Source organism: Lutra lutra, chromosome 6 (genome assembly GCF_902655055.1).
Source record: "Lutra lutra chromosome 6, mLutLut1.2, whole genome shotgun sequence".
NCBI classification, from domain to species: Eukaryota; Metazoa; Chordata; class Mammalia; order Carnivora; family Mustelidae; genus Lutra; species Lutra lutra.
The window spans coordinates 51,964,621-51,986,251 of record NC_062283.1 but is presented as its reverse complement, the minus strand read 5'-3'; the positions used below and the strand labels follow the sequence as shown (position 1 = coordinate 51,986,251).

The 21,631-nt window shown below is 35.3% G+C and overlaps 1 protein-coding gene across 4 annotated transcripts in view; it reads left to right on the top strand.

Annotated features, from left to right (window-relative positions):
- Positions 1 to 21,631, top strand: part of MLIP (muscular LMNA interacting protein) — a 250,607-nt gene that overhangs the window by 166,931 nt on the left and 62,045 nt on the right. For all 4 annotated transcript variants that reach the window (XM_047733786.1, XM_047733789.1, XM_047733788.1 and 1 more), the window contains 2 exons: positions 9,283 to 9,327; positions 19,373 to 19,417. In XM_047733786.1, the coding sequence (XP_047589742.1) occupies positions 9,283 to 9,327; positions 19,373 to 19,417 (90 nt within the window). The remainder of the gene's footprint in view (positions 1 to 9,282; positions 9,328 to 19,372; positions 19,418 to 21,631) is intronic.

Sequence of the window (21,631 nt, the reverse complement as noted above, 5' to 3'; positions counted from 1 at the left end):
CTTCCAATTTTAGGTCTCGCTGTTTCCACCTCATCTGCACTTACTTCCCCTAGCAAAATCTTGAACTACTTCAAGTCCTCCATGAGGGTTGGAATCAAGTTCTTCCAAACTCATGTCAGTGTTGATATTCTCACCTCTTCCCATGAGTCACAGATGTTCTTAATGGCATTAAGAATGGTGAATCGTGTCCAGAAAGTTTTCTTTTCATTTTTTCTTTTTTAAAAAAATTGAGGTATAGGGATTCTCTCTCTTCCTCAGCCTGCCCCCCTTTGACTTGTGCTTGGTTTCCCCCTCTTTGAAAAAAATACAAATAAATAAAATCAATAAAATTGGAGTATGTTGATACATAATATTATATTAGCTTCAGGTGTGTAACATCGTGATATGACAATTCTGTATATTATCCTATGTCACCACAATTGTAGCTACTGTCTGTCAGCATACACTGCTATTATTATACCACTGACTATATTCTCTATGCTGTATCTTTTATTCCTGTGAATTATTCATTCCATAACTGGAAGCCTATACCTCCCACTTTCCTTCATTCATTTGACCATTCCCTTGCCTCCTCCCCTCTGGCCACCATCAGTTTGTTCTCTGTATTTATGAGTATTTTTCTGGTTTTGTTTATTTGTTGGCTCATTTGTTTTTGTTTGTTTGTTTGTTTTGTTTTGTTTTTAGACTCCACATATAAGTGAAATCATATGGTATTTGTCTTTCTCTGTCTGACTTATTTCACTTAGCATAGTATCCTCAAGGTCTTTCCATGTTGCTGCAAATGACATAGGAAGACTTAAAAGTCAATACTACTCATTGATCCATGAGCTGCAGAATAAATGTTGGAATAGCAGTCATGGCAACAACATTAATCTTGCTGTACATTTCCATCAGAGTTCTTGGGTGACCAGTTCTTTTGTCAATGAACAGTAATATTTTGAAAGGAATCTTTCTTTCTGAGCAATAGGTCTCAACAGTGGGCTTCAGATATCCAGTAAACCATGTTATAAACAGATGTGCTGTCATCTACACTTTGTTCCATTTATAGAGCACAGTCAAAGTAGATTTAGCATAATTCTCAAGGATTATTCCTAGGATTTTCAGAATTGTCAATGAACACTGGCTTCAACTTAAAGTCACCAGCTACATTAGTCCCTAACAAGAGAGTTGGCCCCTATCCTTGGAAGCTTTGAAGCCAGGCACTGATTTCTCCTCTCTAGCTATGAAAGTCCTAGATGGCACCTTCTTCCAATATGAGGCTGTCTCATCTACATTGAAAATCTGTAGTTTAGTGCAGCCTCCTTCATGAATTCTCCCTAAATCTTCTGGATAACCTGCAGCTCCCAAATCAGCATTTGCTGGTTCACCTTGCACTTGAGTTGTATGGAGATGGTTTCTTTCCTTAAACCTCATGAACCCACCTCTGCAGGCTTCAAGCTTTTCTTCTGCAGCTTCCTCATCTCTCCCAGAGTTTGAAGAGAGTTAGGGTCTTGCTCTGGATTAGGCTTTGGTTTAAGGGAATGTTAGTGGCTATTTTGATCTTTTACCTAGATGGGAAAATCTTTCTCCACATCAGCAATAAGTCTTTCTTTCTTATCACTCGTATGTTCGCTGGAGTAGCACTTTTAATTTCCTGCAACAACTTCTCCTGTGCATTCACAACTTGGCTGTTTGGCATGAGAAGCTTAGCTCTGGATTTATCCTGGCTTTCAACATGCCTTCCTCACTAAGCTGAATCATTTCCAGCTTTTGATTTAAAGGGAGGGATGTGCAACTCTTCCTTTTACATGAACACTAAGAGGCCATTATAGGTTCTTAATTGACCTAATTTCAATTTTGTTATTTTTCAGAGAACAGGGAGACCAAGTAAGGGAGAGAGATTGAGGAATGGCTTTTGGGGAAGTCAGAACACATCTTTGCCATCTTACGTGGGCATAGCTTATGGCACCCCAAAATAATTACAATTGTAACATCAAAGATTACTGATCACAGATCACCATAACAAATATAACAATAATTAAAAAGTTTGAAATATTGCAAGAATTACCAATAAGTGGCACAGAAATACAAAGTAGCAAATGTTGGAAAACGTGCTGATAAACTTTTGTCACAGGTTGCCACAAAATTTCAATTTGTGAAAATCACATTATCTACAAAGCACAATAAAGTGAAGCACAATAAAACAAGATATGCTTATATTTAATAGTGTGAAATTTGGAATCCATGGAAAATGGAGGGATATAAAAATATGGGGGAATAATATAAAATGATTGACAATGATCAAGATGGCTGCTGTGGGGGGGCTCTTGAGGTCAGAGGACCAGTCGGTGATGATGGCCTAAGTGGGGTGGATTCAGGGGGCTAGTGGAGAGCTTGTGGGTTTGATAGATATTTTAGGCTTGCTGCGGGGTTGGATGGAAGTAGTCTAAGAGAGTAAAATCATGGATGAACTCCAGGTTTCTGCCTTGAGCACAGACAATCATGTAGAAGGCAAAATGTGGAAGAGGGGAGAGGGTTATGTTCACTTTGGACAGGATGAGTTTGAAGTATGTACCAGGGGGCCTTAAACTGGTGTGTCTGGAACTTGTAGGAGAGATCTGGAGATGATGGGCACGTTAACATTGGGAGTGCCCTACAGAGAGCTCCAAGGAACAAAATATTGTAGATCTAATCAAGGAGGTAGAGGAGAAGCCAGTAGAGGAGATGAAATGTCCATTGTTGTGAGAGGAAAATTAGAACTATGTGGTAAGCTACGAGAGTAAGAGAATGTAATCGTGGTAATTGCTTCCTAGAGGAAGACAAAGATAAAGCTAGAGTAGTGTTTATTAGGTTTGACTTGTATATTTTGAACTTGTGTTGCTTTTGCTTATGTGTGGTGTTCATTCTCATCTTTTTGATTTTTATACCCTTTAATAGCATATATAATCCTTTTAAGCCTGAGGTTGTTCTTAATCTAGTATGAAAACAGTGACCTCCATGTAGGTAATATATGTATGCAATTTTAAATTCATGTTTTCCTAGCTATATCTTTTGTTACTATTTTCTATTACTTTCATACCTCATTACTTTTTTACTATTTTCTCTATTACTTGTTGTTTTTTTAAAAAAATGTTTTGCCCTCTGGTCTAATTATTTTTAGGACAATATGTTTCTGGATATCACTTTTATATTCAGTCCAGAGAATCTGTTTATCTGGGATCCTAAATCGTTGTTTTTTTTTTCCCCTGCTTTCCTTCTAGTATTTTGACATTGACGGATTTGAAAATTTTAAAAATTTTGACTATTTTACTTTACCTTTTCTTTGCTAGGTTGCACATAAATTGTTAAAGATAATAATTATGTTTACCTTCCTATCCACTTTGCAATATCTGTGTTATATCTTTCTTGATATCTTCTTTATTTAGATCCTGATTTCTCACACACTGATAGCTTTCTCCTGGATTTATTTATTTATTTTTGGTGGAATCTTGCTGAAAATTATATACAACAAGGTGTTTTTGTGTTGGTTCTGTGGTCTATGTTTTTGAGAATATCTTTATTTTGCCCTTTCATCTAAATTACAGTTTTGTTGAACAGAAAATTATAGGTCCTATCTCTTCAACACTTTTTTCCCTAGGTTCTTTTTCTTCAACAACATACTTGTGAAGTATTTTGCCAGCATGATATTTAATCTTCTGCTACAGAGTGATCATTTACTGAGTGGCTCTGTATTCTTTCTAAGTTTGTTTTTTTTTTTTTTTTTTTTTTTGGTGCAGTACTTACTTCTTTATTAATCTTTTTATTTAATTCCAGTATAGTTAACATATATTATTGTTATATTAGTTTTTGGTGTACAATATAATTCTATACAACACCTGGTGCTCATCACAAGTAGACTCCTTAATCCCCACCACCTATTTAACCCATCCCCTCACCCACCTTTTCTCTGGTAACCATCAGTGTTTTCTCTAGAATTAAGAGTCTGTTTCTTCCTTAATACTGTGTTGTGATGAACACTGAGTGTTATACACAGCTAATGAATCATTGAACACTACATCCAAAATGAATGATGTTCTATATGTCAGCTAACTGAACATAATAATAAAAAATTTTAAAAAAGAGTTTGTTTCTTGGTTTGTAGAATTTTATCTCTAATGTGACTGATTTTTCTTATAACATAAGGTGCATTTTTTTCTCTTACATGTCTGGATTGGTACTCTCTGTGACCTCTCCTTTGAAGTCTTCAATCTTTTCTGCCCCTTACATTCAGGATAATTTTTAGTCACAGTTTTCAAATGTTTCTTCTTCCTGGGACTCTTATAAAGTGATTTTGTCCCTTTTGCTTTCTGTTTTCCATAAACCTTAATATTTATACATTTTTTTTCTATTTACTACTTCCTAATTTCTTCAAGGGGATTCCTTGATTTGATATTTCAATTCAAGAATTTGTTCAGTATCTATTCTGTCCTTTAATTTCTATGTTATTTGTTATGTCGGATATAGTTTTCCTTTTTAAAGTCATATTTGTTGAGGTATAGTTTAGCCATTGTTAAATTTACCCTTTCAGTGTACAGTTCTATGGGTTTTCACAAAGCATAATACAGTTGTGTGACCACTACCATGTCTGAAGTACAAAACACTTCCATCAAATGAAAAAGTTCCCTTGTATTCCTTTGTAGTATGTCCCTCCCTCCAACCCAAGTACCAGACAGCTACTGATCTCTTCTCTGTTTCTATACTTTTACCTTTTCAAGAATGTCATATAAATAATATAATTATACAGTATGTGGTCTTCTGAGTCTCACTGTTTATACATAGTATAAAGCAGATGAGATTCATCCATGTTTCTGCATGTATCAGTAGTTCATTTGTTTTCACTGCTGAGTGGTATTCTGTCATATGGTCGTACCATAGGTTAAGTCTTCACCATTTGATGGACAATTGGGTTATTTCTGCTTAGGTGCTATTACCACTAGAGCTGCGAAGAACACTTATAAACAAGATTTTGTATGGACATGTTTCTCTTGTGTAAAAATCTAGGAGGGGAATAACAGCACCATTGTTTTTTCCTACAGCATTCACTTTTTTCAGATTCTTCTTATTTTTCCATGGAAACTCAAAGTTCTTGGAGCATATCGGCTTGCTTGGCTCTATGTGTGCCTGCTGCCTAGGTGGAAGACGCGAAAGCCTAGGGCCTAGGATTTGCCAATTCTGCTGAGTTTTATCTTTTGTTTTTGTTTTATGAAGAACAAAAAGAACATGTGTTTCAGGCTGTAGAAAGCTGTAATGTCAACCACTCTCCCCGTGCCATTCTCTTCCCACCCTGGTGATGACGTCCCTCATCTTTGACTTTCTGTACCTTTATTTATGGCTCTCCACGCTCCTCTTCAAAGAGCCGTTTCCATTGTCATCTCTGAGGAAGGCCTCAAAAACTGTCCAGTTGTCCAAACCTGTGCTTAACTGTCCCCTTCTCCCCCAGCCAGGCTGAAGGGACATCTTGAAATTATCCTCAGAGATACTTCTTTTCACTGTCCTCAAATTTTTCTCCCTCATATTACCCCTCTGCTGCCCTTATCTCTAATGTTGAAGAGTGATATGTGATGAGAAAGCAGAGACAGAATATGTAAAACAAACAGACAGAAACAACTACTTGGAAATATTGGGCTGTGAAAGAGAGAAGGAAATTGGGTCTGAAGTAGGTCAAGGAATTTCTGGGTTGCTTTTTAAAGCTGAAAATGATAAGAGCAAGTTGACATGGGGTAGATTCACTAGAGGGGGGGTACTAATTATACAAAAAAAGGGAGATCCTGAAGGATGAAAATCCCTCAGAAGGACATAGAACCTACAGCCTAATTCAAATAAGTGTCATTTGGTTAAAACCTGGAAACCTGCCATTGTAACAGAACAGAAAACAGAGGAAATGTCAGGTGTGGGTGCAAGCATGTTTGTAGGTGGATGGAGGGAAAATGAAGGATTTTATAACCCATATGTTTAGTTATTCAATTACACTTTTCAGTGAAGAAAGGTTTAAGATTATTAACTGAGATTGAAAAGCAACCATTCGATGGGGAAGAAATTAGAAAAAAAGTTGTAAACCATTAGGTGTTCTGATTTCAGTTCCCTCATTCCCCATAAATACTCTCCATTCAGGTCTGTGCCCTCACTGTGCTGCCCAGACCACGTTCCCCAGTTTCCCATTGCTATAAACTCAGCTCTGGTCAGAGCTGCCATAGCTGCAAAATTGGAGATAGTAGACACACCCTCCTCTTTTGCACACATTCCTCTAGGGCCTTCCAGGACACTGCTCTCTCAGCTTTTGTCCTACATCACTTTGCCATTATTATTTCTTAGGATCCTTTGCTGGCTCATCCTCCTCTTCCTGAACTATGAATGCTAGAGAGACGCTGGAATACATCCTTGGACTTCTCATTCCTCTCTATATTCATTCCTTTGGTGTTTTGAAAGACAAGTCTATGCTAACAACTCTCAAATTTCTATCTCTAGTCCGGGATTATCCCTAAATTCTATTCTCCCAGATATCTGTTCTCCGTTTCCATTTAGATTTTTAATAAATATCTGAAATCTTAAAACCTAGATTTCTTCCCACAAAAACTATTTCATATCCTGCCTTCCCATCTCCACCTATAGAATTCTAATCTTTTGTTTGCACAAGGCCAGAAACTTTGGTGTCAAGTTTTCTTCTTCTCTCTCTCTCATATTCCACATTGCTGTAAGAATCCCTATTGCTGTAGATTTAAAATGTATGTAGAATATGATTATTTCATGCTTTCTGTACTGCTGAGCCATCCTCATGTTTTGCTGGATAGTGCAATACTTTTTTACCTCTATCCTTGCCTCACTATGATTCATTTTTAACACATCAAAGAGAGAGATCCTTTTCAAGCGTAAGTCAGATTTTGGCCCCCCTCAGATGAAAACCAGCAGTGCCTACACATTTCCTTTAGATATAAACAGAGTCTTTACAAGCTCCTGGAAGGGCCTCTATGATCTGGTGCCCCAGCCCTTCCATCACTGCTCTGCTGCTCTCCTGCCCTGCTCCCAGCATGACCGCTCTGCCTGCTTCCTTCCTGTGCCTCGAATGTGCCAAGCATGCTCTTGTCTTAGCACATTTTGTTCTGTTTTCAAATCAGTTATATCACTTCTTATAGTTTCTAGTGCATTGTAAAAATTTAAGCTTAACTTTTATCTCAGAAAAAGCATGTTGATAACTATGGTTGTTGTCAGTCTGGTTCTTAGAAAACAGATTTCTGGATTCTCTGTGCGTGTTTTTTGGTTGTTCATTATTTCTGCTCATTTTAACTCACATTGTCTTACCTCTTTGTGTGTTTGAATCTGATTGTGTATCGGATATTCTGCTCAAAAGTTAATTTATAGAAATTATTTGAGGGCTCAGATGATATTATCTTACTACAGAGAGCTTTTTCTTTGCTTCTGTCAGACACCAGGAACATTAGCAAGGAACGATTTTTTAATTTAATCTACAGTTTGGGGATGATTTTTTTTTAAGCAGTTGTTTTCATGATTCGAGGCAAGTCTGAAGACTATGTGAGGTCTTCTAGATCATTAGTCCTGAGGCTCGGTCTATTCTTGGGGATCATGGATTCTGACTTTTATCTCCCTACACCTCTGAGATAGTCATAAGTTTGGATCAGTATCTCAAGCAACTCATTATTGTTTGCAAACATCTTTAGGATAAAAGCCGGTCTCAGATGCTTGACTCATCTATTTGGATTCCCAACTTTTCCTGATCTTGAGCCCAAGTTCTTTTTTTTTTATTAGCTCATTGATGTTTTTAATAAATAACATGTCAGTATTGTTTTAAATATTTTAATTATTGTTGTCTATTTTGAAAGGATTGCTTTGAGTCCTTGAGCCACCATTCTGGGGTGGGAATTCGTTTTGAGAACTTTACATTTTTCCTTCTTTTTGAAATGCTCTTTTTTTAGATTGTGCATATCCAGCTCCCTCGCTTCCTTCAAATCTTAACCCAAATGTCACCTTCTCTAGATTGGCCATCCTATTTAAAAGCCCTCAGCACTCTTGACCTTCTTAACACATGGGTTATCTGAAAGAAATAAGGTCTTTGGCAGAAGAAAAGATTTTCTCTGGAAGAATACATTACCCTAGGCTTCAAATTATTTCTATTTTTTTTTTTTTTTTGCATAACATATAGTGAAATATATGATTTACCTGCAACATACAGTGTAATTTACTTATTCATTGTTTTATTGTTTACCTTCTATCTTGCTAGAGTGTAAGCTCCTCAAGGACAGGGTATCTTTGTCTGTTTTGTTTAGTTATAAACTGAAGGGTATAGAAAAGTTCCCGGCACATAGTAGATATATAATAAATATTTGCTGAGGAAATAAATGACTCAAATAACACATCTCATTTCAGAAAGTAGGAAAGTGGGCCTACAAGAGAAAAATTAGAGGCTTACTGGGCAGTATTGAATTCTCTCATTTGAAGTTGTTAACTGTTAATTTATAATGAAATCAATTAGCTTGGTTGAGAGAGTTTCTCCACAATGTTTTGCTTTTCAAGTTTAGAGAAAATCGATGATAGGTCCACCAGGGTTGTGGTTTTCTTCTCTCTCTCTCTCTCTCTCTTTTTTTTTTTTTTTTAGGGTGAGTTTATCATAAAGAGAAAGGGAGGCCAGAGAAATTAAGGTATTAAAATAACTGATAATTTGAAATATATATAAACTAAGGGGTAATAACACCACAATGGAACTGGTAAAACTCATTGATTTTGGATTCTCAATGGGGCTAAAGAAATGTTGTATTGGGGACATTTGAGAAGTGAATGGGAGATAGAATTCTCAGAGTAGGATGCTCAAATTAAAATTTTACAGATTTCCCATTTTATTTGTGAAGGCAAAGTCTAGGAATGATCCTGAGAGTGGATGAGTGAAATGGAATGTATGAGAACACCTTTGGAGTTCAGTGGCTTGAAGAAGTGAGAAGTTAGAGACTTCCATGTGAATTTTGGAAATGGCAGAAATCCCGTAAGGGGCCATTATGATTCACGAATGGATGTCATCAGTAAATATGGGAAAACTTATCAGAAAACTGATAGATAATGACAATGAAAAGAATAATGAAGTGATATAGTTTAATGAAATAATTTTCAGAAGAACAGGGTTTTGTATAGAAAAGAGAGCAGAATGGTTAGAAATTCATAATGACAAAAAAATAAAAGGTGAACACTTATCCCAGAAGTCGAATCTTTCAGTATTTTTGTGGTTACTTCAGTAGTATAATTATTTTTCTTTTCATGCAGATGCCTACAACTCTTCCGAGAGCAGCTGGTCGAGAAACCAAATATGTAAGTCCCTTCATAATGATATATACTGTTTTTTAATGGGTGGATGTGTATGCTTTAGAGGGAACTCAATTACACAGTCATTAAAATTGAATTAGTTGATATTTTTCATAAGTGGAAAGGGGTAGGATGGTGTGATTCACCCAGATGTGGAAGATCAGGTTAGGTCAGGTAAGTTTATTGATTAAATTCCTTTTTAAGTGAGGTCTAGTTTGATTAGTTTGGCTAAATAAAATGGAACTCCAACACCTCTTTTCTGTCTTTCTAAATATCAGAGCTTCGATGACACTTTCATTTTTGTAAAAGTTTATTGTGCTTATCATAAAGGAGTCAATTCATATACTTGAACCATTAAGATTTGTCAGTTTCCAATGGGATGGCCAGTTTAGCTGGTTTTGACTAGTTTTTTGCTTTCTTTTTGATTTAAATTATTTTCTAATAAACTAATTTCCACTTAGGAGCAAAAAAAGATTAATAGATGTGTAGATAGAGACTCACACACTTGATTCAATTAATTATGACTCTGGCTGTGAATGCCTTAGGCACACACATATAGCCCCATCACATTTCCATTCTTTACTCAACTCATAATCCACCCCATGGCCAGCTTCAACAGAAACAAGATTTTCTCCTAAGCAAGTGTTTAGTTTTTAGTTTAAAACAAAACAGTAAATTATTTATTTTAGGTTATACCTTATATTTTCTAATATGCTATTTCCATCACTATCATCTCATCGTCATCATCAAGAATGCATAGTCATTAATTGCATACTTTGTGACATATTCTCTTTCCAATTTTTGTATTTCTGTCTTCATTCGGATCTCCCTAAGCAAATAATAAACTGGTTGAAATCACCGAATTTTATCACATTTAGGAAATGAAGTTTAGAGGGTATAGATAGGAACACTTCTTAGAGTATTTACCCAGAAGATTTCCCTCTCATTTTTATTGAAAGCCATTTGGAGTAATACTTAAAAGACTAGAGACATTTAGTAGACTATACCCATATTTAAATCATAACATGGCTGTTTGCTGTCTGATCCTGGTAAAGTAACTTAACCTCTCTATGCCTTAATTTTTTCATCTATAAAATTGGGAAACTAATAATTGCATTATGTATGATTCATATTAGTTAATGTATGAAAGGCCCTTGATGTAGTCCTGACATACAGGAATAAATAATAGTTCTTTGCTTTCTTCCTCTTATTTTCCTTTGCTTTTCCCTTCATCTATGCCTCCCCCTTTCTCTTTCTCCTTTTTATCTTGGGAAGAGTAGAAGTGCCATGACTTAATGGAGTTCCTTGATTCTGAAGTTGAATACAAGAAATGAAAGTTCCCTAAAGCGGTTTCAATACTTTTTGTGACTAATACATGCTACAAGAGCCAGACCCAGGAAAAAATAGCTGCGAGTTTTTGATTTCTCATGTCTTTCTCACCTACTCCTACCTGTCACCAAAGTGCCTCTGATGGAGACTCATTCACAAGAAGATGGGGAGGGGCTGATAAACATCCTCTCATCCCTCCCTGTGGATAGTTAACTTGGGAGCAATTGGAATAATTCTGAGGGGCTGCTTCATTTACTTCAAATTATTCTTCAATAAGTTATCAGACTTAATTAAAGTAGGTTAACATTTGCCCCAAACTTTCTGAGAGCATTTGAGTCATTCAATGTTAACAATGAATCATCAAATAGATTAGTATAGACTAGACCAAATATGAACTCTGATTCAGATAACATTCTTCACTTTGATTACATTTGGTTTCTTGAGTGAGAAGCTTTATTTTTTTACTTTCTCTTACAGCATGACATTTAAATTGTTCTTTGTGAGACCTCAAATATGTCCATGTCTTTTAGAAGACTATCAAGGATAATTTTATGGTGGAATGTAAAACCCAGTTCTTTGGTGCCAAATCATAGGGAAATCACACTTCTAAATATTTGGCTATAGTTGTTATATTTACCAAGTGATGTCTGATACATTTATTTTGAGAAGAAAAAAATGAAATTTTAGAGCAGAAGTCCACTTCAGCTATAAGCGTTGGTCTCATGTGAACAATCTATTTTAAATACAGCATGTTCTGATTTAAAAGAATGACATAGTTGTATTTTCTTCTAGAAATTCCAATATTCATATTGCCTGAACTATAAGATACCTTACCTTAAGGATGACTTGGATAGCTTTTACTCAATTAATTAATTAATCTTTTGCTATATTTTTTTCTCTTCCACTCCCATGGAAACTCAAAAGCAAATCTGAGAAGTCTTTTCAGTATTTCACCACCTCTCTGCAGACTTTGAAGGAAGTAGGCATCTTTGCAGTATATACTTGCTGGGACTTGATGTGTCATTGACTGTAGAAATTCTCAGATTCAATTAGAAAACAGGGACCCCCTGTTTACCAACTCCTACACCACATAGGGAAAAGGAGAGACTTAGATGAGAACCAGAGAAAAAGTATTGTGATATTTAAGAATATCCTCAACAGATTAGCATAGACCACTTAAAATCCCTATATCTGGGGTCTCTCAGAAAGTGCAGTATATGACCCATGAATCACAACTAGTGGAAAACTTAGAATTTTCTAGCTAGTTCTATTACTCAGTTTCCTACTCTTATGCATTGGTTGAACAAATATTTACTGAGTGTCTACCATGTCTACTCACTGAGGAGTCACTGGGGTGAGGGATGAACCTAATAAGGTCCCCATTTCTACAACTTGTAATGGGGGAGACAGTAAACAAATAGGGAATGAGCAAGACGCTTTCTTGTAGACATTAGAGAAGAGCTGGCTGTAGAATTGGTTGAACTGTAAGCAGACTTACCAAGTTGCTAATTTTTGATGAAGCTGTATTATCTATTGGATTTCTAGTATTCCTGGGATGATTATAATGGTTTTATTAAATAACGAGAAATTGTATGACTAATTCCTCTTTCTGGGAACTTTGGTAAAATGCTGCTTTTCTTTTTCATGGAAAAAAAGAAAAGAAAAGAAAATGCAAAAACAATTAGTTTCCTATTCTTATTCTTTATTGCACATATTGTTACATTTCACATAGTCTGTTTTTTTTTTAGGATAAGCCAGATGCTTGAAAAGTACCATCAATTCAGTCTAATTAAAGTCAAAGTTTTCTTCAATTCATGGTGTACTTGAATTGCAAATGATTTTAAAGTAAATTGAGGTCTTCTTAAGTGTAGTAGAATAAGTGAGGCTAACAACATGTTGAGTAGTGGTGATCTCCACAGGTCACTTGTAAGATTGACTCTATTAATTTATCAACAATATTCCATTCAATTGTTTTTAGTTCTTACCTTGCAAATGAGACTAAAGTATTTCACTTAACCTTACACCAGTCGTATGAAGTGGGTAGTATTATTTCAAGATCTTCATATGACAAAGGAGGAAACCAAGTCTTGGAAGTCAGAGTAGGCAAAATCCAACCAGCTTTGCCTCATGTCAAAGCCCTTGCCATTAACAGTTGTGTGAGAACTATAAAAGATGCGGAAATGGTTTGTTTTCCTTAAGTATTTTATCCATTAGTATTTATATTTTAGGTCTAAATTATTTCTTCATGTTCAATAACCTTGCAGGCTAAACTTTGAATAATTTCATATTTGATGGCAATATCTAAAATGATATCTATTATATTTCTAACATTTTACATCACTCTGATAATTTAACTCATAGTTTATCAGATAATGTGTAAGAGTGTTTGTTTCTCATGACACTTACTTTTAAAGAATTTCTTTCCTCCTATGTGATTGTTTCTCATGACACTTAATTTTAGAGAATTTCTTTCCTCCTATATAAAGGAATGAATTTTTTTATTTGAATTTCTATTTTATTCTGTTTTCAGTCTATCATATTTGGTGGGGAATGTCCTTTTTTCCTTTGCATTACACTTGTCTTTGTAAATATTTATTTTTCATTAACTACAACCAGTATAAATTATTTCATTCATATAATTCAAAACCACAGTGTGCTTTCTTAACAAAGGGCAACCTCAGAAAATAAGACAAGTATCAGATCCATTACTAATTTATCAAAAAACCCTTAGTTGGAATCACAACCTATAGATAACAACTTCTTTTATAAACTCTCTACATTGCATGAATTACTTTTAAGTGCCAGAGAAATAACAGAGATAGGCCTACTGAAGGTTATATAGTAAACAGGTAAGATCCCATCTTAATGAGCTTGAGGGACAGAAAAATGTCATAACAATGGATACATATTGCTTTCAAAATATCACAATATATTAAAAAATGTGTCAAGGTTTATTAAGAATATTCCCCACTATATATATATATATATATATATATATATATACACACACACACACACACACACACACACACACACACGCACATACACACAGTTATTCAAGTAAAGGTCACTGTCTCCAATTTAGGCAACTCCCCTGTTGCTATGCTTAGCAATGTCTCTATGCTGGGGTGTTTTCAGAGGTGCTATGTGCTTATGCAGTCCTAGGTCTGAAGGTAAGAGGATGCAGTTCATTTCAATGCAGTTCACTTCAGTCCAGACCTTGGTCCTGATCTGCTTTCCATAGTTTGTGACCAGAGATTTGACGAATTACAGAAAGAGTTGTGAACACTTTGAACAACAATTCTGCTTATTCTCATTTATTTATTTTATGATTTTTATTTATTTATTGTATTTAAATATTTCTGAGGCATGCTTATATGAAATGGGATGAGGAAGGAACTAGGGTAATTATCTGGGTTCTGCTAAATGAAGAGGAAGAGAAAAGATGTAATGAGAGACTCTTTATGCCTTGTATCCTTCAAATCATTATTTTAGACTTTACCAAACATGAAGCCTCCATATTTCAGCCAAACTTCCCCTTGATCTGATCTTTTATCTCCTCATTAGCACATATAAACAATGGCTGTCCCTGGTCCCTATGCCCACTTATTTTGCCTCCTGGTTATGTTCATGACAAGATGGAATCATCATTCCTTAGTACAAAGACTCAAATTTTCAAATCTATTTTTTGTATTTAGGCCTTTTGGGGATGATAAATTACTAATTTATAAAATGTTTTTCAACGAGATAGATAGGGTAATGTCTATAGAGGGTTAGAGTAAAGAATGTGAAGCAAAAAAGATATGATGCCTCATAATATATCGCTATGGGCTTGGTGCCTAACATTCTTACTATTGGATTCATTCTTTTGGATACATAGTGACTTATGTACAAATAACAGGAGCACTTGGGGTGCCTGGGTGGTTCGGTTGTTAAGCATCTGCCTTCAGCTCGGGTCATGGTCCCAGCGTCCTGGGATCAAGCCCCACATCAGGCTGCTTGCTCGGCAGGAAGCCTGCTTCTCCCTCTCTTACTCCCCCTGCTTGTGTTCCCTCTCTCGCTATGCCTGTCTCTCTGACAAATAAATACATAAATCTTAAAAAACAAAACAAAACAGGAGCACTTGCTAGGTTAAGGGAAAGACAGTGTTTTATCATTTTATCATGTCTCAGCACTCAATGATTACTAGGGGCTCAGTTAATATTTTAAGCTTTGTCTTTCTGCCTGGGAGAAGTAACATAATTCATTTAACACATTATCACTAATTAAACTTCTTTGAGCCATGAGAAAAGGAAACTCAGGACAATGAGTCAACAGAGAAAAGGTGGAAGAAAAACACTTTAATGATATTGAACTGGCTGTTTTATTCAGGTGGGAGAGATGTGACTGCTGAAAGAGAAAAAAAGCAAGCAAGTAGAAGTGTAGAGTACAGAAGGCAAAGACAACTGGAACAACTGGGTTCTGTTCCAGTCCCCCAAGAGGGTGTCTGCTAGTGTGATGCCAGCCAAAAAGACATGTGTCAAGAATGAGGAAAAGCTGCACATGGCAAGGAAAAACAATGTAGACGATGACTAAGGAGCTTCATTGTACTTCTTATGCCTCTAACAGCAAGTCTTTGGAAAAGGAACATGGTTTCTCCAAAGCTGGTTTGGGGCAGTGGTGGCCCTGTAGAGCAATTTATTTTTCAGTGAATTTCAAATTCTCCTTTCTTGCCTTTGTCTTTAGCTATTTGTTTTTCCATATACTCTAGCTCATTAATAGATTTTCTCTAAAGTAAGAAATTTTGCCTTTCACATTTTTTTTTTGGTCTTCTTTGTTGGTTTCTAAGCTTTTCAAATGATGTTATGTTAGTTAACATGGATCCTCCTCCTTTCTTATACATTCCTTTTCTTTCTTTTATGATTAAAATGATGTTAAAGGCCTTAGAATAGATTGTAGGATTTTATTTCACACAACAGCCATCCTTACACTCCTCTGTATTATTGTTCCTCACAGTTAGTATTAATGTGGATAGACACGAAAATCTAAAATCTTTGTTGTTATTCAAATCCAATTTCAAGTTTAGTCTTAGGAACATCAAGTTGCTTCTCTACCTTCCTTCACTAACCAAGGAGCAGTGGTTCAGACAGAGTAACTTTCTCCCACCTCTCACTGCTCCAATCTCAGTTCACCAAACAGGCTTTTCTCCCTTTTTGGAAAATAATTGCTACAAAATTAATAACATATTTATACCTACAACATTTAATAAACCCTGCAAACCTGTATTAGGCAAACAAAGTGAGGCTTCTCAAAGAGCTTGACATGATTGGCTTGGTTGAAAAAATCTGGTTATATTCATAATACACAGAAGCCAATATTCTTTTTCTTTGGTGAAGGATCTGCAGTGGTTTTATAAATATTTATGTCACCCTGAGGGAGACATTTAATTCTATCCTTCTCTGGGAAGAGTTTCTCACATAAATGATATGAAATCCATTGTAAAAGATAAAATAAAAATGGAATTGGGATGTTTAGAGTATCTTATTGTAATGTTATAATTCCCAGTAAAGGAATTTTGGTTCAAAGGTATTTGGATTTTTCCTTAATTTAATCACAACTTTTCTTGAACATTTAATCTTTTTTCCCTCTAATAGTTTGGTATTATTTAGCACTACACACTGATAAATGTCAGTAATGTGGTTAAATTGCACAAATACTTAAAAAGATGTTTTTAATTATGTTATCTTAGTAGCCATACAGTATATCATCAGTTTTTGATGTAGTGTTCCATGATTCATTGTTTGTGTATAACACCCAGTGCTCCATGCAATACGTGCCCTCCTTAATACCCACCACCAGGCTCACCCATCACTCCACCTCGCCTCCCCTCTAAAACCCTAAGTTTGTTTCCTGGAGTCCATAGTCTCTCGTGGTTCATCTCCGCCTCTGATTACCCTCCTTCATTTCTCCCTTCCTTCTCCTAATGTCTTCCATGTTATTCCTTATGCTGCACAAATAAGTGAAACCCTGTGATAATTGTCTTTCTCTGCTTGACTTATTTCACTCAGCAGAATCTCCTCCAGTCCCGTCCATGATGATACAAATGTTGGGTATTCATCCTTTCTGATGGTGGAATAATATTCCATGTGTATATAGACCACATCTTCTTTATACACAGATGAATCAGTACTTTGTTTTTGATCTGTAATCCCTTCTTTCCTATAATTATTGAGATGAAAACTTAACTATGATAGGTTTCAGTCAAAATACTCACATTTGTTTCAGCATATGTCATAGAAGCTATTAACTTAACTTATGGGGCTCATAGAAAATTCTCTCACTATTGCAATAATGAGAAATTAACTTAAGAGAGAAAAAAAGAAGACTTTAGAGGAAATAATTATTACTCATATTACATTATGAGGTTAAAAACAAAACCCTAGGTGGACTGAATGTGATGAACATTCTGAAAGGCAATTTCCTGCAGCACAGCATAACCATAAACCTTGGTGCACATTAACCACTAACCTGGTCCCAGCAATTAGAGATGGGGAGCATTTAGCCAAGACACCCTGCTGCCAGAGAGCAACCATGAATGGCAGCAAGCAGCGACAGACCTTGTGAAGAAAGGCATGAGTCAAAAAGCAGAAAACAAACAATATTGGGCACAGTGTGAGAAGGACCACAGGTGCCTTGTCCTTATGTTTGGTGATTCATACTTCTATATACTTGGCGATACCAAAAGAACCACTAAACTCTCAGTTCCCAGTTATCATTCATAGCTCAGAAAGTAAAAAGAATATTGACACATTTATAATACACCTTGAAAACATTTGCAGTTTCAAAAAGAATATTTTAGGAACACCACTTTATCATATTTCAGGCAAGTCTATTATTTATAATTAAGCATTTGTATGTTGACCGCTTCCCATCACAGTTGAGGGTGGAGTTGATGTGGAACCCAGCCTCCCATTTAAATGCAGAAAGCTTGATGAACCACAATTATTAAAAATGTTTAGGTGACCCAATCTGAAGTAAAGAAGAAGAAACTTCTGTATGCCAGAAATGAAACGGAAGTTCCAGGTGGAGAAGTTAAAGCTTTGGTGGAACACAGGTACATCAGAACCTGTGTCCCAGGAGCCAGGAGCTCAGATTTTAACTTTCACTATTTAGTAAGTCTAAAACATATTAAAAATGTTAAACAATGAATCTTGGAACACTGAAAAAATAAAATTAAATTAAAAAAATAAAAATGTTAAAATTAGTTAAAAAGAATTATAGATATTATAAGAAAGATTTGAAAAAGAACCAAGTAGAACTTCCAGAAGGTAAAAGTAAGTCTTTAAAACATAAAATTCAATTGTCATGTTGAATGTATTAATATAAAAATGAAGAAAAATTAGTTAACTGTCAAGTGTATATGTGGAAACCATGCAGAATGCAGCATGAAGGGATAAAAATATGAAAGGAAATTGAGGGAAATTAGATGGATTAACAAACTAAATATATATTTAATAGAATCTTCTTAAGAAGAGATGAGACATAATGTGAGAAAGGCAATATTTGAAGAGTTACTCATAGAAGATTTTCCAGAACTGAAGAAAGATATACATACTCAGAATGATGGACCACACCAAATCTCAAAAAAGAAGCGTTAAAAGAAATCCACCCTCACATATAGCATGGTGAAATAACAGAATGTATGGAAAAAAGTTTTTTTTTTTTTTAAGATTTTATTTATTTCAGAGATAGAGTGAGAGCATGAGTTGGGGGAGGAGCAGAGGGAGAGGGACAAGGAGAATCTGCGCTGAGTGCAAAGCCTAACACAGGGGGCTCAATCTCACAACCTTGAGATCATGACCCTGAGATCACAAACTGAGCCGAAATCAAGAGTCAGATGCTTAACCAGCTGAGCCACCCAGGTGCCCCATGGAGGAAAGTATTAATCGCTTACCAAGTGTGAAGACAAACAATCCACCAAGGTAGGACATTTAGACTGACAACACTGACAGAAGCCAGAGCCATGGGACAGTGTCTTAGAAATGCTGAGAGAAAATAACTCTGAACCTAGAATTCTATATCCAGTTGGACTCTCATTCAAGAATGAGCACAAAAGTAAAAACGTTGGCAGGCATAGTCCATGACAGTAGGGTGTGGCAGAACTACTGCAACATTTACTTCAGTAAGAAGGAAACTAAATCCAGATGGAAGGAGTGAAGTTCAGGAACCAAGAAGGAAGAAATGATATTAGCCTCCCCTTTGATTGCAAATAGTTTTTTTTTTAAACTAAATTGTTTCTTTCCAAATCATGAAAATTTTGTTATGCTTTCCTTCATATATAAAGATACTTTAAGAAAAAAATCTGTTGTGTCAATTTGCTGTAAACAAATTTAAACATCCACCAATGCTAGTATGTTTAGGTAAAATGTGCAGTATATACAGAGACTGAAATATTATGTCATCTTGAAGAAATTTTGATGTTTTATGATAGTACTTATATTAAGATGTTAAGGAAAAGTAACACATAAAACATCTTATTCCTTGTTTGTAAGGCAATGTACCAAGCATGTTCACATCATTTTTTGGTGACATAATGATGTTTTTCCTTTTACCTTATACTTTTTAAAATCCTATAGTGGACGTGTATTCTTTAATAATAAAAGAACTTCAAAAAACTTAAAAATATAGATATTTGTTAAATTATGAATTTCACTAAATGAACACCATGTTTCAAATTTTGCAGGCAAACCTATCCTCGCCATCCTCTACAGTATCTGACAATCAGCTGGTATGTATCCTCTTATTAAGTCATGAACCTATTTTAGAAAATTCTGACCTCTCAAGACAGCTTTGAGAGAAAGCGAACTGAGAATATATGTACTACATATATTTGCTTACTTGTCTAACAAAAATTTACTGATTCTTTACTGAAGCGGCTTCCGAACATACATAAAATTGTACATAGACCGATTGCTAGGAACTTGAATCTTAGTAGTGGGACTGGAATGATATGGGTGGGGTCAGAAGCAAGATGCTTTTGCAATTTATAGAAGGAGAGTGCTCGATTCCCGATGGGACAGATGCTTTTTAAAAAGCATTCAAGGGCAGGTCGCATTTGATAATGTAGGGCATGTTCTGGATTTTAAAACATGAGCAATGGGATATTTCAGACAGGAAGGTTAGCACGTGAATGGTTTAGATCAGTAATGGTTAGCAGAAATAGAATGTGAACCATAAATGCAAGTCACATATGTAATTTAAGATTTTCTAATAGCCACATTAAAAAGTAAAAAAACCAAACCAAACCCCAAAACAAAAAAAACAAGACAAACACAGAGAACGTTAATTTCAAAGATATATTTTATGTAATGATATGTAAATCCTCTTTCAAACATATAATCAGTATAAACTTGAGATATTCTACATTCCTTATTTGGGGCCAAGTCTTTGAACTATGCTGTGTATTTTCTATTTATAGCACAACTTGGTTCTGAATAACCATATTTCAAAAAAAAAAAAAAAAAAAAGTAACCACATTTCATCAGCCTGACAAGGGACTACTGGCTACTGTGTTGACACAGATGTAGACTCTAGAATCTGTTATTTATAGATGAAAATTTGATTACATGGAATTATTTTTCCTGATAGCGTCTTGTATTTTCTATTCTTTTTTTTTTTTTTTTTTTTAAAGACTTTATTTATTTATTTGACAGAGAGAGATCACAAGTAGACGGAGAGGCAGGCAGAGAGAGAGAGAGAGAGGGAAGCAGGCTTCCTGCTGAGCAGAGAGCCCGATGTGGGACTCGATCCCAGGACCCTGAGATCATGACCTGAGCCGAAGGCAGCGGCTTAACCCACTGAGCCACCCAGGCGCCCAGTATTTTCTATTCTTATAGTGGCTGTCAAATTGAAACCATGAAACAAGTTGCATAGATATTACTAAAGATTGTCTTTGTATCTTTTAACTTTTATTATTTATAATTGTAAGTTCCTGAACAATAGTCACCTTCAGTATAATTAGAAAAATTTGTAGTAAAGCAGTTTGAGATGTAAGAAGACAAAAATCACTGTTTAGTACTGATTTTTTTCCCTTTTTAAGCAATTGTTTTGGGGGTCCATAGCCAGCAAGTCATTTTGTCATTATCATGCCAAAATATTTTCATTTGTAATACAAAAAAACATAAAAAACATAGTTTGACTCACAAAGTAGCCTAACTTAAGCAAACTACTTGAGTTTGTTGATGTTTATACATATAGTATATATATATGGGATGTGTTTCCGTGCACGCGTGTGTGCTAATTTTAGTGTTAGTTTAGAATAGTACCTGGCAGGATGGTGTAGGTGAAAGAATGCTAGAATGGGGCCAGAAGAACCATTTTTTATTTCTGCTTTGACACTAGCCACGGGGCTGGCAGTGAGGAAGCCACAAATTTGAAAGTTTGAAAGTTTGATCCTCAGTTTCCTAAATGAGCAATGAAAACGTTCTATTACATACTTTTGAAGCCCCTTTAGTACCTGTGAGTCCATGATTACCAACAGAGTGAAGAAGTTGCCATGGAAACAAGCACTGCAATAACAATAAAGTGAATGGTTTCCCAGTTTAGATATGGAAATATTACTACAACAATTTTAATATTTAAAGTAATGATATACTTGTTTCTTGAGAGCAAAATATTAAGCCAAGAACTGACTTGTATGTATGTGTATGTATATATATATACACACACATATACTTACATATGCATGTATATAGATATCTATATGTATGAATATAGATATCTGTATATATAGATATATATGTATGTGTATATGTATGTATCTATATATATACACACATATACACATACATAAATGTATATGTATGTATATATATATATATACACACACACACACATACATACAAGTCAGTTCTTGGCTTAATATTTTAAGAAACTATTTTAAAGAGGCAAATATAAATAATGATTTCATAAAAAGAGACATATCAAAATCATCTCACTGTAA